The sequence below is a fragment of the Tenrec ecaudatus genome, chromosome 1 (assembly GCF_050624435.1).
Source record: "Tenrec ecaudatus isolate mTenEca1 chromosome 1, mTenEca1.hap1, whole genome shotgun sequence".
In the NCBI taxonomy this organism is placed as follows: domain Eukaryota; kingdom Metazoa; phylum Chordata; class Mammalia; order Afrosoricida; family Tenrecidae; genus Tenrec; species Tenrec ecaudatus.
The window spans coordinates 10744706-10761709 of record NC_134530.1 but is presented as its reverse complement, the minus strand read 5'-3'; the positions used below and the strand labels follow the sequence as shown (position 1 = coordinate 10761709).

Here is a 17004-nt window from a genome sequence, read left to right as displayed (position 1 = left end):
GCTTCTCAGAAGCATTCTAAATGTACTTGCGCCCCATACTGCAGCAGTTCTCAACCTGTGGATCGAGACCCCTTTGGGGATTGACTGACCCTTTCACAGGGGTTTCCCGATTCATAACAATAGCAAAATGACAGTGATGAAGGAGCAACGAAATAATTGTATGGTTGGGGGGGGGGGCGCGTCACCACAACATGAGGAACTGTATGAAAGGGTCGCGGCATGAGGAAGGTTGAGAACCACTGCTCTACAAATTTGTTTGCTCCTCTGGTAGTCCTGGCAAGTTTCCGTATTGTTTGCCAACACCATCGTGTAAATGGGTCAATTCTTCTGCTGTTTTCCTTACCCACTGCCCAACGTTTGCATGCATATGAAGCAGTTGAGGATACCATGTATTATATTTGGCGCCCACAACATTGGCATGAAGCAACTGCTCAAAATGCGGTGCATATAAAATTAGCATATATAGAGATAGATATAGATATATATGGAATTTAATGTAAACTCAGAGTTTGCTCATCCCATCCCGACTTGTAGCAGTTTCGCCCCTCTTCTCTTAAATATAGCAGAAGCTGGGTGAATAAGAACTTCTTTGACAAAACAAAAGCATTCCTCTTAACAAGGAGCAACCTGTAACCCCCTCCCAGGGGGACGAACAATGGAAAAGTGGGTGAGGGGTGACGAAGGACAATGTAAAAACTGAAAATAATAATCTATAACTTATCAAGGGTTCGTGAGGGAGGGTGGATAGGGGAGGGAGGGGGAAGAAATGGGGAGCTGATATTAGGGGCTCAAGTGGGAAAACAATGCTTTGAAAATGATGATAGCATCAGAACAAAAAAATCTTACCACAGCGAATGAGTGGTGGAGTGCAGAGTGGAGACCAAAGTCCATTTGTCGCCGCTGGAGATCCCCTTGCAGAGGGGTCTAGGGGAGGAGATGAGTCAGTCAGGGTGTGATGTAGCACCGATGAAGAATACAGCTTTCCTCCAGTTCCTAAATGCTTCCTCTCTCCCAACTGCCATGATCCGAATTCTACCTTGCAGGTCTGGATAGAGCAGAGGATGTACACTGGTGCAGACAGGAGCTGAAAGCACAGGGAATCCAGGGCGGATGATACCTTCAGGACCAGGGGTGTGAGGGGCGATGCTGGTAGAGTGGAAGGTGAGTGGGTTGGAAAGAGGGAACCGATTACAAGGATCCACATGTGACCTCCTCCCTGGGGGACGGACAACAGAAAAGGGGGTGAAGGGAGACGTCGGACAGGGAAAGATATGACAAAATAATAATTTATAAATTATCAAGGGCTCATGAGGGAGGGGGTAGTAGGGAGGGAGGGGGGAGAAAGAGGACTTGATGCCAAGGGCTTAAGTGGAGAGCAAATGCTTTGAAAATGATTAGGGCAAAGAACGTACGGATGTGCTTTATACAATTGGTGTATATGTATGGATTGTGATAAGAGTTGTATGAGCCCCTAGTAAAATGTTTAAAAAAAGAAAAGAAAACGAAGATGGCGGCATATGTGCAAATGTGCTTGACACAATGGATGAATATAAAAAAAACCCCGATGAATGTGTGGATTGTGATAAGAAATGTAAGAGCCCCCAATAAAAATATTTAATAAATAAGTATATATTTAAAGGTGTTACTTTTATATTTTATTCTCCAGGCTTGGAGTTCAGAGGAGTATTTAAAAAAAATTTTTTTTTCCAGAGGGGTCTTTTAAGATGTTCAAAAGGCTTGGATATCTCCATGTTTGGGACAGGGTAGGGCGCTGTCATTTGAAATTCCTCTCCTTTAGCATCACTGGGAGGTACACCGTGGCCCTTATTGTGCTCTGCCTGCTCGTTGACAAGCTCCAGCTCAGAGTATTAAACAAGTCGGCAGTAGGGAAATGTACATGTTTGGGTGTAATGGGGTCTTACTCTTGTATGATCTGATGATGTGTAAAAATCTTTGAAAAATGCCTTGTTCTGTTTTTTCTCTCTCTCTGATTTATGAAAACTCCCTGTGTTTCTCTATCTGGCAGAGACAGGCCCATGGGGACTGTGTTACTGGTTCATGAATGTTTTCCAAAATAAAAATAAACCCCTTTATGAAATTAACTTTGTCAGACTTTTCTTTTTTTAAAAAAAATTTTTTTACACTTTTCCCCCTTTTTCTGGAACCAAGGAAAACTTGGGGTGCACTGAAGGTAGTGTGCAGATGTGGCCAAAATGATGGCGAGTTTACCCCAAACACTGCATCCCTGCATACGGCAGGGCTGTGCTGCTCTCTTTGGAGGTGAGACCTGGATGAGAGCCTGTCTCCTCCATCCAGGAGGAACGCTGGGAATCACCGTCAGCACCAGGCCTTCCTGTGAGGCGGAAGTCAGACGTGCGTTCACTCCCCTACCTTTGACCGATTCTGACATCAGTTTCGCCTCCCCGGGCACTTTCTTCCTCTGCTGGCTTCCGTAAGTCCATCCTTCTTTACCCAGAACTTCACAGCTCTGAAGTTTCAAACGGAAAGAACAGGCTACTGTAAACTCTGGTGTCACAGTGGGTAGGCGCTCGGCAGCTAATGGAAAAGTTAGCAGTTTAAACCCATTAATTGAAATGTTTCAATACGCCATGCAACACTGGAAACACTCATTTGCATATGCCAAAAGAAATTAAGAAGCCAGCTACTGGCCAACTAATGGGAGGAGAGCCGTGTTTGCACTCATATCCAAAGCAAGGTGACCCAACAGAATGCTCAGTTATAGACCAATGTCAAGGATATCATATTTGGTGGGTCAGGTACCGGTCAGGGGACATTGGGAACAGCTGACCTGCCCTTACCAGACAGAGATGGCTAGCTTCAGAGGGCTCCAGGACAATGAGCCATCTCCTTGGGAGAACAATCAAGGCACCACCCTACCTTGGAATTTCATGGATGGGGAGGGCTTAAGCCCCTGCAGCTGCAGCTTCTGCTCCACCACAGATAGGCCGACTTGCCAGGGAGTTCAGGGCTCCCAGCTCTCTCCCTCTCTGCTCTCCCCTTCCTCCTGGGCAGCGTGACTTCACTGACTCCTGGCTGGAGCCTGTGAATCTCACCCGAAAATGCAGAATAAACTTCTCCTTTTTGACAGGTAGAACATGAGTCCCTTGATTTAAGTACAATCAGCATGACAGGAATAGAATAAACATCTATCTGGAAATAAATGGGTGGAAGCATAGAGAGTTGGAGGGAGGGCAGGCCACACCTAGGGAGGTACATGAGAGCCCAGCACAAAGAAGGGGAAGTGGGGCAGGGGGAGGGAGAAGCAGGGTGGGGAGAAACCGAGCAGATGGCATGGGGGGAGCAGGGCACTAACCCATCCGGGGGAGAGTATTGGTTGTGTCCCCACAGAACTGGAGCATGCACATGGACCCCACCATGACACGCCAAACCAGGAGGGCAACGTAAAGTGCAGAGGAATCCACAAAGGGACTGGACCATACACCAGCCCCAACCAGAATTAGCCCGACCCCCACCATCAAAGGGAGTACCACAGAAAATGAAAATAGATCGTCTGGTGTGGGAAAGGAACTGACCCACCACACCACACCCAGAAGGAAGCTGAAGCAAAGGAAGGAGGAAGAACGAAGCGGAGCACTCCAGGGCCCACCAAGCTCAGAGGACGATAGCCCAGCTCCAAGGGCCCAATGTACAGAGAGGACCATACAGCCAGCCCCACAGCAAGATGCGACATCCTGCACTGACCCATGGCCCTACACGGGACAGCACTGGAGACACAGTGTGGGATGTGCGACTGAGCTGACCCCACCACACTGAGGCAAAACACTGGGGGCTTGCAATGGAGCGGCGGGGGAAGCAGAGCAAGGAGGTCCCAAGGGAGTATAAAGGATGGACTTTGGGGCCAGGACGTGGCACTCCATCAGACTCGTCCAGAAAACACTCCTAAAGGCCAACAAACAGACCTCGAACTTATAACAGATTGTTTTTTTATTTGCTGTCTTTTTCTTTTTTTTCCCTCTTCTTTTAAATTTTGTATGTCAGTGGCATTTTTGTTTGTCAGCGTGTCGGTGTTGCTGCTGTCAACGCCATGTTCTTATGTTCCACTTGGATGCTGTACAGGCCATCTGCATTTTTGTGCACATATTACTATATCTGCAGGCCCACCTAGATAAGACAGGCTGGACAAACAATGTGAGAAGAAAATAACGGGACCAACGGTCCCTGAGGGACATGAGAGTGTGGGAGGTAGGGGAAGGGAGGAGGTGTTGGCCAACCCAGGGACAACGAGTGGCTCAAAAGCAGTGCCAGGGAAGGGATGGGAGGACTGGTAGGGAGTGACCAAGGGCAAGGTGACTGAGAGGAATTACTGAAACCAGAATGAAGGCTGCACATGGTAGTGGGACAGGAGGAAAGCGTAAGGAAATAGAGGAAAGGAGTAGGAGGGAAAGGGCACACATAGAAGCCTAAATACAGACATGTACATATGTAAATATATTTATGATTATGGGGGAAATAGACCTATGTGCATATATTTACAGGTTCAGTAGTGGGGTAGCAGGTGGACATTGGGCCTCCTCGCGCGTACTTCTTCAATACAAGAGCACCTTGCTCAGCTAAACGGTCATTCCATGATACCCACCTTCCCGACATGATTGCTGAAGACAGACGTATGCATAAGCAAACGTGGTGAAGAAAGCTGATGGTGCCCGGCTATCAAAAAGATATAGCGTCTGTGGTCTTAAATGCTTGAAGGCAAACAAGCGGCCATCTAGCTCGGAAGCAACAAAGCCCACATGCAAGCACCACACTAACATGTGTGATCATGAAGGGTCGAGGGGGACCAGGTTTCAAACAACAAAGGCGGGGGGAAAATATCGTGAATGAGGAGAGTGAGTGATGGGGACCCAATGCCCATCTGTAGACAGCTGGACATCCCTTGCAGAGGGGTAGTGGGGAGGAGATGAGTCACTCAGGGTTCAGTGTAGCAACAATGAAACTCAAAACCTTCCTCTAGTTCTAAAACGCTTCCTCCCCCCAACTACCATGATCCCAATTCTACCTTGCGGACCTGGTTAGACCAGAGGATGCACAGCGGTACAGTTGGATCTGGAAACACAGGGAATCTAGGACAGATGAACCCCTTAGGGCCAGCATGAGAGTGGCGACACCGGGAGGGAAGGGGTGTAGAAAGGGGGAACCGATCTCGGGGATCTACATATAACCTCCTCTCTGGGGGTGGGCAACAGGAAGGTGGGTGAGGGGAGACACTGGGCAGTGTAAGATAGGATAGAGTAATAATTTATAAGTTATTAAGGTTTTGTGAGGGAGGGGGGAGCGGGGAGGGAGAGGAAGGGAAAAAAAGGAAAATGAGCTGATTCCAGGAACCCAAGTGGAAGGCAAATTTTGAGAATGATGAGGGCAACGAATGTATAAGGGTGCTTTACTCAATTGATGTATGTATGGATTGTGATAAGAGTTGTTTGAGCCCCAATAAAATGATTTATTAAAAAATTTTTAAGCTAGAGTTGTATGAGTCCCTAATAAAATGTAAAAAAAGAAAAGAGGAGAAAAAATGATTAGGGCAAAGACTGTACAGATGTGCTTTATACAATTGATGTATGTATATGTATGAACTGTGATAAGAATTGTATGAGCCCCAATAAATTGTTTTAAAAAAATTTTTTTAAGCTTATACCAAATTGTAATTCATGGAAATTTCTCTACCCTAGTTGTTGGTTGTTTACTTGTTTGTTTTGAAATCATGAACACTATATCTATTAAACTGCTGATTGCATAAGATAGGCACATTTAGGAAATAGAAGCTAAATACATTTAATATTTTGAGTTACTTACTTTCTTATACCTTTGCTTTTGTACTGTTATGATTTAATAAAACATAGATGATAAATTAAAAAAAAACTTCTCCTTTTCTTTCTCTCTGGCCTGGCCTCAGTTTATCTTTGCGGCTCACCTAATAATATTCAAGGAAGATGTTTTTCTGAAGATCATCCAACAACAGTTGTAGCAGTACATTGATAGGGAGCTGCCAGAGGTTCAGGCTGGATTCAGAAGAGAATATGGAACAAGGGATATCATCGCCGACGTCAGACGGGTCTTGGCTGAAAGCAGAGACTACCAGAAAGATGTTTACTTGTGTACCATTGACTGTGTGGGTCATGACAAACTATGGATAATCGCCTTGAAAAATGGGAATTCCGGAACACTTTATAGTGCTCACACGGAGCCTGTGCATGGCCCAAGGGGCAGTTGTGTGAACAGAACGAGGACACACTGCATGGTGGAAGATCAGGAAAGGCGTACATCAGGGTTGTACCCTCTTCCCATACTTGTTCAATCTGTACGCTGAGCAAAGCATCAGAGAAGCTGAATTCTACGAAGAACGTGGCATCGCGATCAGAGGAAGGCTAACGACCAACGTGCAATATGCAGATAGCACGACTTTGCTTGCTGAAAGTGAGGACTCGAAGGCCTTGCTGCCGAGGGTCAAAGATTGACCCTATGCCGACACCGACCATTCTTCTGACAACACTGCTTCTCTGGTGCATTCGATAATCCCTTGCAAAGACCCCTGTGGCACTCAGATGATTGGGGTTTATTAAGGAGCCCTGGTGGCGTAGTGGTTCCACGTTGGCCTGTGATCCGCAAGGTCAGCAGTTCCAAGACTGGGCTTTCGGCTCCTGTGAAGAGTTACAGTCTCTGAAACCCACAGGGGTTTCTGTCCTGTCCTATAGGGGCTGCTAGGAGTCGGAGTCTACTTGATAGCAGTGAGTACGGGAGCTTATTAGGGAAGGTAGCAGCAAATAGTGAGGATATAGTCACTGACCCTCAGCAGTGCCTCTTCTCAGCCAGCAGCCAACCTCTCTCGGGCCTTGGCTTCTGCCTCTGCGAGTCAGGAAGCCTCCCCACCCCATCACTCTGTCTCATGGTCCCCTAGTCTGAGCGCCGCTCCTCTGTTCTGGCTCATGATCTTAATTCAGCCTGTGACCTTGGCCTGGCTCCTTTCATCTGTCCCATTGCCCCCTAGCTGCAGCTCCTCATGTCTCTCTCAGCTCTGGGCATTCAGACGGAGACCTCAAGCCAGCTCCACAGGTGGCCCTTCAGCCAATGGTCCTGCTTCTGAGACGGCCTATTATTATAGGGAAGTGTGAGTTTTGTCTTGCCACCCACCGTACCCCCAAGGAAACAAAAGGGGTTGACTCGACTCGCAGCCCCTTGTGAGGTAGAGACTCCGAATATATCCCACCTTGATCCGGTAACAGAGCTCCCTCCAAAATGGGACGACTAACAGAGGCAGAGACTAGAATTCATAACACGTCACAAAAGAGGACGAGGGCTAGGAGGGATGGATTAAGTCAAGGATGACATCTCAGTTAGTATAGGGTGTTTTATACATCCTATTAGCATAGTAGGAGCGCCTGGCGAGGCTGTCTGATAAACGCTGGACTGCTAACCTCAAGGTCTTGGGTTCAAACCAACCAGCTGCTCCAGGAAAGACAGCTGAGCCTATCTGCTCCCATCAAGATTTACAGCCCTAAAAGAAAGATTTATAGCCTTAGAAAAAAAATCCCGAGACAGGGTCGCTGTGAGTTAGAATTGACTTGCTGGTAGTAAGTTTTGTTTTCTTTTTAAAAAATTTTGCACAGTATACTCATCAATCTCTTTGCAAGCCTGCAACCGGGTCAAGCATTTGGGCAGAACGCTAAACCCGAGGCCAATTGGAAGAGAAACCCATCGCACCCTGGGCCCTTGGTCACACGTGACTCTCAGCCCTTGAAACATGGCCAGTCCACACTGAGAGAGGCTGAAGGTGCAAACTACACACGTAGACTCACCTTACTCGGGATGTGGCACCAGGAGGGACCAGTCCCTGGGAAAGGACATCATGCTTGCCAAAGCCAAGGGCCTGTGAAAAAGTGGCAGGCCTTCCACGTAGAGACACGGCGGAGGCAGCAGTGGGCGCTAACATAGCAACAGCTGTGAGGATGACACGGGGCAAGCAGTGTCGTGTCCCGTCGAACATGCACTCACGGGGCCCTGGAACCAACCCAACGGCACCTAACAACCACAGCAACAGACTGCAGGACTGAGCTCCCTCCACATCAGGGTGTTGCAGCTCACCGGCAGTGCTTTCAGTGATCAAAGGTTGACGTGGAATTTTAATGTGCTGAATCAGATCACCCCAGTGTGGTGGTTGTAGAATCTGTTGTCAATTTGAGACTATTAAGAGCGAAGGGGTGGAGTTTAACCTGTCGATCAAGTTGCAGCTTGATGACCTCACTGTGGAGATACATAGCTTGCTGGAGGCGGGACACACGCACACTCCCCACACTCCCTGGGAGACATTCTGGGTGACAAGACACATGGAGCTACACTAGTGCCCTGGAGGAGACACACCGAGACCCCTGCTGCACTGAGATGCTTAGACCGCCACAGGACCCATACATCTTTCCACCCACTGGCCTGTGTGACCTCCCTGCATTCAGTGTCATTGCTTGTGTTTCATGAGCCTGAAGAGGAATTACAGATTGGCATCAGACATATGGGCTAATACTGGAGTTATGAACTTGATCTGGATGGGCTGGGATGTTTTCTTAATAGACAATTGCTCTTTATATAAAGTTCTCTATTACACACATATGAGCATTTGTTTCTCAAGTCAACCCAGACTAACACACCCAGTACCTGTGAACATGACCTCATTTGGAAATAGGGTCTTTGTAGACTTGAGGTCATCCTTGCTTAGGGTGGGTCAATCCAGTATGACTGGTATCCTTACAAAAGAGAAGGGAGAGACAGAGAGACAGAGGGAGGCGGCTGTGGGAAGAGGTTCATAAACACCAAGGAAGGCTGGCTGTCCCAGATTGAGCAGAGCTGCACCCAGCATTCTCCCTGAAGGCTCTCAGAACCAACCAACATCGCTGACGTCCCTGGCCAAGGATGCCAAGCCCCAGAGCTGTGAAACAATGCCTGTCTGTTCTTACAAGCCAGTCATTTTGTGGGGCTGTACGCCAGCAAGCCCCAGGAGACTTAGACAATATGCTAGGGACACATAGATTCCCCCCCCCAACAGTTTTATTTGGCACATAACTTACCTATCATACAGTTGAATAATTCGATCATACCAAGGGGAATGGTACAATCACCACCACACCTATCTTAGAGCACCCCCTCCCCTCATAAAATAGACTTCTGAGTTTCATTCTACGTCTCTTTTGATGTGGTGTGGGGTGTGTGTGTGTGTGTGTGTGTGTGTGTGTGTGTCTTGTGGCTGTTAGTTGCCGTGTCGTCTGCTAAGGGCAACCTGATGTGTTCTCACGTAAGCACTTCTTCACCATTGCTGTCCGGATCATTGTGGTGTTGCTGCCGGTAGGCAGTCCCATCTCCTGGAGGTTTCCCTCCCTTTACCAAGCGGGGTGTCCGTCCCTCGTGGTTGGCCTTCCCTGGTGATATGCCGTCAGCAAGTCTGACCATCCTGGCTTCCAAGGAGGATAGAAAGTCCGACGAATGGCTTACATTATATTCCCACCAGACAACCCAGCACTTTCAGAATTAACCAAAATGCTCCTCACCCCCGCATTGGCAGCCTAGTTCAAAACCACTGAAAAGAATACACTGCTGGAGGGTGCTGGCGTGGGGGACAACCATAAACCAGCACAAACCCAGCAGAAAGCCACGTGGCGCTTCCTAAAAAATCGGGGACTAGAAGTTGCTCCCGTATCACCAGGCACCGCTTCTACTGGGTACATATCCTGAAGAACCGAGAGCCGAGCCCCCAAGTGCATCTTCACACCCATGCTCAGGGCAGCGCTATGCACAACAGCAAGAGACGGAGCAAAAGCAAGCCTGACTCCCTGCCGTGGAGTCCACACCGACTCACGGCGACCCTAGAGGACAGGGTAGAAGTGGCCCTGTGAGTTTCTGAGGCTGTAGCTCTCTGGGAGCGTAGGGAGCCTCATCTTTCCCCCCCCAGGAGCAGCTGATGGCTTTGAACTGATGGCCTTGCGGTGAGCAGTCTGACACGTAACCACTACCACCTAAAACACCCAGCAGCGGAGCTGTGGATGGCCTTTGGCGCGTACACGCTGTGGAAGACTACATACGCTGTATGAAGCAATAGTCCACAGGAGCGAGATGGGCACAACGTGATGCAGGGCGCAGGGCAGGCCAGGGAGGGCCGATCAGCTGTTGAATGTAAACATGTGGATCTGCTAAGCCAAGCCCCACCTAATGCACAGAAAAAACGACTTTATTTTATTTTTTTAAGAACCACCCCCAAACATGGGATTACAACTGGGAACAGAATTCTCATTTCTCCACCTACCGGGTTTCCATCACAATCGGATCGTATGTACTGGGGCACCTTCCCTCCATCATTTTGACAAATTAAAAAACCACCACTGCAGAGATTCACCCCGTGAACCCGAGAAGAGCAGGAAGTTGAAATGGGTTGCTGGCAGCGGAAGGACTGCCCCCATCTTGTCCTGAGAGGACCTGGGTCCCTTCGCCCTGCAGCCTGGGACATGTTTACGTGGACTTTGAAGCAGTTCGCCTCCAAAAAAAAAAAAAATTAAACCCAAGGACAGAGAAAAACAAAGTGTTCTGAGATTGCTTTTATTCCAAGAATTCTGTGAGCTGCGTCCAGATGCCACTGGCGCCAGCTGGTCCCACAGCACCCACACACAACAGCATCGCGAGGGCGCCCAGACCTCCTGGGGCCCCGGGTCCTGAGCAGTCAATGTGACTGATTCTGTTCTTGAGGGCCGGCCCGCTGGGCCAGCCCCAAGTGGTCCCTCTGTGTCCCCTCACTACTCCTGCGGGCCTGGGCGGGGATGGGGACGGATTGCCCCTCGGACCCATGCGTCATCTGGGCCTTTGTTTACCCGGCAGCCCTGCTGGTTTCCAAAAGGGTGGGCGACTCGTGTAATCCCCACTCAGAAGGGGGCTTCTGCAGTCACGGGCTGCTTCTCTGTCCACCATGCTCCAGATAGCCTCTACCTGGAGCCCCTGCCAGGCAGGGCGTGGCCACGTCCTGGGCCAGAGTCAGAGTCGCTGCCCTTGAGGAGCCTGGGACCAGGCCCCAGGGAGGTAAGGTTAGGTGGCAGCGGCGGCGGCGGTGGCGGCAGGCTTGATCAGTATGGTGGTGGCTTGCAGCGGGTAGTAGCGGCCCCGCCAGGTCTTCCAGAAGATACCCTTCTTCCGCTGCTGCCGCTGCCGTGGGATGGAGCGGAAGTAATGGCCGTTGAGGTTGGAATGGCTGCAGGTGCCGAACCACCAGCCACCTGTGGGACCAGGAGTGGCAGCAAATCAGGTCGGGCCCTTGGGTTTCCTTTGGGGCTTGGCTGGGGGTAGGGTTGCAGTTGGGGATTGGGTTGGGAAGGGTAAAACTTTGCCCTGATTCTCAAGTTGCATGCTGGGGAGCCCCAGGTTAAGAATGAGGAAGCTTGCCCCCCCCTTCCGCTCGTCCCCTTTCTTTCTCCTTAACCAAATCTTCTCTGCACCTGGCACGCGGCGGACATTTTCCATGGTTGGCACCAGGCTGACCCATTTATACTTGGCTAAAACCAAAACGAAACCCACTGCCATCGAGGCAATTATGACCCCTAGCTGCCCCATTGGACAGGGTAGCACTGCCCCTTTGGGTTTCTGACAACTGTAAGGGAGCAGAAAGACTGGGTGCAGAAAGCCATGTCTCTCTCCCAGTTAGCAGTCCCACGTGTAAGCACTAGGCCACCAGGGCTCTGTATTTAATTCGTCATTTGGAATTACCAAGAATGCCGCTGTGTGGGGAACCCATTGAAAGACCCCTTCATAAGTCTCTTTATCGAGCCAGGGCCCCCCACCACCCCCATTGCATTAGACCAGGGAAGGGTTCATTTTGGTGGCTTTATCCTGGCCAGCCACCGCCCCCCACCCCACGTCCATCATCTCACTGAATGTCCTATCCTAGGAGATCAGCGCTGTGCTTACACCCATTTTAAAATGGGAAAACAGAGGCTGGAAGAGCACTTGGCAAGTTAAGGAGGAAAGGAAGACTAGACCAGCGGTTCTCAACCTGTGGGTTGTGACCCCTTTGGGGGGGTTGAACGACCCTCTCACAGGGGTCGCCCGATTCAGAACAGTAGCAAAATGACAGTGATGAAGGAGCAACGAGAACAATTTTATGGTTGGGGTGGGGGTCACCACAACACGAGGAACTGTATAAAAGGGTCGCGGTTTTAGGAAGGTTGAGAACCACTGGGCTAGATGGATCTGGGGTTGAGGGAACAGGGATGGGGACCAGGCAGGGACCGGTGGGTGGGTTTTGTGTGGCTGGGCAAGGTGGCGGGGAGGGCAGGAGGGAGTAGGGTGGGATGAGGCTTGCTCACCGGAAAGGGCTTTAGCGCAGTTCTTGTCCCTGCGAAGGTCGTGGTCTTGGTCCCAGGTGGAGAAGGGTAGGGAGAGGCCACTGGGCGAGATGGCCGCGGCGCCCAGTTTGCTGGCCACGGGCGCCGTGAGCTGCAGGCTGTAGGCAGTGTCCTCGCCCCCCAGCTTGACGGGGAACTGCAGAGACTCGGCGTTGCCCTCCCAGTCCTGCAGCTGGACGGCCAGGCGCCCGCCGAGGCCCCCGGTGATGCTGTGCACCTTCTCCAGGCCCAGCCAGAACTCGCCTACAGCAGGGAGAGACCGCTGAGTCAGGGGACCCCACTGCCAGAGCTACCCTGCTTCCGCCCCTGCCTCCTCAACCCTTGCTCCCATTGGGGCCTGCCAGAAACACCCACCTTGGGGATCCCCGAAGCCCGCCTTGTAGGCCTCCCAGGGCTGATCAAAGTTCACAGAGCCGTCCTGGCGCCGCTGAATCACCGTCCAGCCTCCGTCTGTCCAGAGGTGGGGCAAGTCACTAAAAGGCTCTTCCTCAGGTGGGGGGGCCACTGGGTGCCCAAGTCCCCTCCAAACTCTGAGAAGGTGGGGCTCCCCTCAAACACCCTCCCCTTAAAGACCCTGCAGGGTTGGCCACCCAAGGACCCAGCAAGCAAGGAGGAGGGAAGTGGGACGGGTGGGTGAGTAGGGGGCAGCAAGGTGAGCAGACCCCCAGCCAAGGATCCCCCACCTCTGAGCTTGTAGTGGGAGTGGCTGGAGAGCTGGCATGGCTTTACAAGTGTCCCCAACAGGACACGCAGCCCTTGCTGCCCGCGCCGCTCATCTCACCTGCAGTCATCTCGCAGTTGACCAGGAACGGCGGGGACCCCTTGGGCTGGATCTGGAAGAGTCCACTCTGCCGCTCCCCCTCCTCAAACAGCTCCTGGCAGTCTCGGGGCAGCCCTGCGGACAGACACAGAAAGAGACCATGAAGCAGGAGGGAGCAGGGGGATCTGAGGGCGGAGCAGAGCAAGGAGGGAGGAGAAGGGCAATGCGGATCTCACCCTCCTCCATCCTGAACTCAGGCGAGGCTCCCCAGCTTTCCTCAGCCTCTGTCCACCTCAAAGGCCTCCTCCTTCCCCACTGTCCCCGCCACAGGGATCTCAGCCATGTGGGTCCCTGAGCCCCGTTCCTGCCCTCCCAGGGCCTAACTACCCCGTGTGCACAGAGTAGAACCTTAGGGCTTTCCAGGCTGTGCCCTTTCGGAAGCGGATCACCAGACCTTTCTTCCGAGGTGCCTCAGTGTGGGTTCAAACCACCGCCTTAACCATTTATGCCACCCAGTCTCCACCAGCTGTGCCCTAACTATGCTTGTGGTACAATGGTTGGTTACGGGTCTCCGCAAGGCCAGGCAGCAGCTTGATACCACTCCCAGACCCTGGGTTTTCTCCTCCGTCAGTGAGTTCCCTTCCCTCAGAAACCCACAACCCACAGGGGGATTGGGGGTTAGGGGAGGGGTTTCTACCTTATCCTATTGGGAGCTATTTATTTGCTAGTAGCAGGGAGTTGTGTTTTGGGAGGTGTTCAAGCAGGAATGAATGAAGGGCTGATGAATGAGTGAAGGATTGGGGGAGTTGGGCGGGTCGGGCGATGTGGGGGGGTGGGCATTGAGACAAAAGGCCCCTGGTCCTGTTGGGAGGAGGAGGAGGAGGGCACTGCACAGCGGGAGGAACGGGAAGTCCCCGCCCCCCAGCCCTGGCCGCCTGGAAAGTAGGGGAAAGGTTGCGGCGCGGGGGGAGGGGCGGGCGAAGACACTCGCGTGAGTGTCTGGGCTGCGGGGGTGGGGACAGACCGCGCGCCTGGCGTGCACTTTCCGGCCCCTCCGGCAGCTCCCCTTTCCCCTACTTTCCTCCCTTCCAAGCGACACAGGCGCCGGGCCAAAAACCGCCAAGGTGGCCTTGGTAAGCGCCAGCTGTTGGTCTCCCAGCGACGAACTTTCTCCTACTTGGCTGGGCCAGGCTGCAGCCTGGGAGTCCCGATCCCACGCGTCCCGTCCTCCCAACCCCCGTACGTGCCCTAGCCCGGTCTGGTGCTGGCGCGCCTCGTAGCCCCTCCACTGACGCTGGCGTCAGGAAGGTGGACTTGACTTTCAACCACGCCGGGCAGCTGGCCTTTGGGGGGAGTGTCAGCGGAGGGGGGCAGCCTGGGGCAGGGGAGCTCTCCAGGCTAGAGGGCTGGAAGCCAGCACTGGGCCCAAGGGTGTGAAGGGGGATCCGAACTTTCACCCAGTTGGCCAAAGAGAAGCGCAGATGCCAAAGTGGGTGACCACACAGGGGTGGGTGGAGAACCAGGACCTGGGCCGTGAACTCAGGCAGGGCAGGGAAGCGCCGAGGCATGTATTGTGGACACACACTGGTGTCTTGGCGTGTACACGCACACATAACTAAAGGACCTAAGATCGAGATGGTGGCCAACGTCTCTTTCCCAGACTGACTCCCTACAGCAGAGGGGGAGGGGTGGGATTCTGGGGATTTGTTGGGCAGGGGATGGTGTGGAGGTGGGGGAGGGCCAGGTGTGCAGGTTGGGGACACAGTGTTCGTCATATATGCAAGAATGAATGTCTGTCCAGAAAAGTGGGTTCCCTACCTGTGCCCCTGCATCCAACTCCAAGGGGATCTTGGGGAGGGGGGTGTCCAAACCCTTGAACGTCACTCCCAGATAACCAATCTGTCTGCATCTAGGGGTTCCATGCTCCCTACCCTGGACCTTCTTGACCACCATCATATCCTTCTAGAAGGTTCTCTCCCAAAAGGAGGCGTTGAGCTGACCTCCTGACCCATCCCTGCAGCTCAAGGGGTGCCCCACCCCCTACTGCCACTAACCCCCTGCTCTAATAGTGACCAGCCAGGTTTGTGGGAAACCCTGGGGGGTGGGGGACATGCTAAAACGAAGGGCAGGGTGGCCCTGCTGGGCAGGATCAGGGCTGAAAGGATGGTGGGTGCCCTACTCTGCGGACTGGTGAGCAGGCAGGGAGCCAGGGTCGGGAAGTGGGCCTGACAAGGAGGTGGCCAGGTATGGCAGGGGGCAGGCAATGCCAAAGGTCAGGAATGGGCCACTCACTGTGCAGGCGGCTGGAGTTGTGAGCAGGATCTTTATGCTGGGCCATCTTGGGGAACCTCTTCCCCCTGGCAGGATTGGCTATCCCAAGGTCCAGGTGTGTGGAGGCTAGCTGGTCCACCTGGAGCGGAGCAAACAGACAGCGTCAGGTCCCGCTGGTGCAAGCTGCTGGACCTGCCCGCCTCTACATCTGGACCTGCCGGCCCAGTCTGGACCTCCCGCTCTGGCCCGGTCAGGCTCGGGCACCTGGGTCTGCAGACTCTGAATCTTCACATGCTGTTTCTCCAGGTTGCGCTGCTGTTGGGCCACCTTCTGGAATAACTGCTCAATCCTGCTGTTCTGGGCTTTGAGCTGCATCTGGAGAGAGGTCAGGGGGACACTGCTGAGGAGCGGGCCCCTAGCCTCCCGCCTGGGGACAAGAGGGTTCGCGGAGCCCCGATTGCAGCCCCCTGCGGTCCATACCGTCGCAGGCTGGTCGCGACGTGCGTTACCTGTAAGCTGCCCAAGGCGTCGTTGGGCGGGGCCTCGTCGGCGGCGGGAATCGGGCGCTCGGGAGCTTGCGGGGGCGCGGCGGTCCCCGCGGCGGGTCCGCAGGCGGCCCCGCACGCGTTCAGGCGCCGCTCGAGCTCACCCAGCTGCCCCCGGGTGCGTTCCACGTGCTCCCGCAGCCCGTGGCCGAGCTGCAGCAGCCCGTGCGCCAGCACGTTCACCTCGTCCCAGGACGCGAAGCGCGGCGGCTCGGGCGGCGCGGGGCGGCCCTGAGCGCTCAGCAGCCCGGCGGTGGCAGCACACAGCACCAGGGCCGCGCCGGCCGAAGGCGCGCAGCGCATCTTGCGGGAGGCTGGGGAAGGGAGGCGCGGGGGTGCGGGGCACAAGACGGAATGCGGGGCGCGGGGAGAGCGGCAGCCGCGGGTGCCTGGGTGGGGACGCGCCGGGGTGCAGAGGCCACTCAGGGCGCTTGGACCGCAGCCCCGGGCTCGCTGAGCTAGGCGTTGTCTCCGGGGTGCCCAGCGCCCCCTTTTTATAAGCCTAGAGTAGGGGGTGGGGCAGGGAGAGTTAGAGGCGGGTCGCTGGGAGTGCCGGGGCGGGGCGTGCGTCAGGGGAGGGGTCCTTGTGCTCCAGAGGCGGGTGGTTTGGGGAGAGGGTGCAAAACAATGGCTTCCCTTACCTGGCCCTCCCCGGACCCGGGCGCACTTGAGACGTGACTCGCCGTCTCCCCACGTCCTCTTGTCCGGGCGCCGGAATCTGAGCTCCCTGCTGCGCCTCTGGCCAGCTGCTGAGTGTGGGAAAGGGCGTTCTCTCTGCCCCGGGGATGCGGGACATGGGGTGAGGGCTCAGGCATTCCTGCCCCCTCCCCAAATTAGAAGCAAGAATAAGGCGCGGGGGACGGGGGAAGGAGGAGATGAAAGCAACGAATAAGAAAGGTTCCTGAAGCGCTGAATCCAGCGGAGACACCCGTGTCCTCTAGGGTGGGGGTGGGGACGCTCCCACGCTTCTGCACGGCGGGTGATTGTGAGATTTTTAACTGACTTCCTGCCCCCCAACTGTGAA

General features: G+C 53.6%; 1 protein-coding gene across 1 annotated transcript; it reads right to left on the bottom strand.

Annotated features, from left to right (window-relative positions):
- Nucleotides 1-10304: 10304 nt before the first annotated feature.
- On the bottom strand, nucleotides 10305-16627 carry ANGPTL4 (angiopoietin like 4). Its single transcript, XM_075536171.1, has 7 exons — nucleotides 15945-16627; nucleotides 15700-15810; nucleotides 15457-15574; nucleotides 13186-13299; nucleotides 12759-12854; nucleotides 12366-12647; nucleotides 10305-11279 (listed from the first exon to the last, which is right to left on the bottom strand). Exons 1-7 carry the CDS (start codon nucleotides 16281-16283, stop codon nucleotides 11092-11094), a joined length of 1248 nt encoding a protein of 415 aa, XP_075392286.1. The 5' UTR covers nucleotides 16284-16627; the 3' UTR covers nucleotides 10305-11091.
- Between the last annotated feature and the right edge of the window lie 377 nt (nucleotides 16628-17004).

Coding starts and splice junctions, on each gene's coding strand:
- ANGPTL4 (XM_075536171.1), bottom strand. CDS start 16,283: ATGCGCTGCGCGCCTTCGGCCGGCGCGGCCCTGGTGCTGTGTGCTGCC. Junction 12,648..12,758: donor GGGCTTCGGGGATCCCCAAG/GTGGGTGTTTCT, acceptor TCCCTGCTGTAG/GCGAGTTCTGGCTGGGCCTG. Junction 11,280..12,365: donor CTGCGCTAAAGCCCTTTCCG/GTGAGCAAGCCT, acceptor CTGGTCCCACAG/GTGGCTGGTGGTTCGGCACC.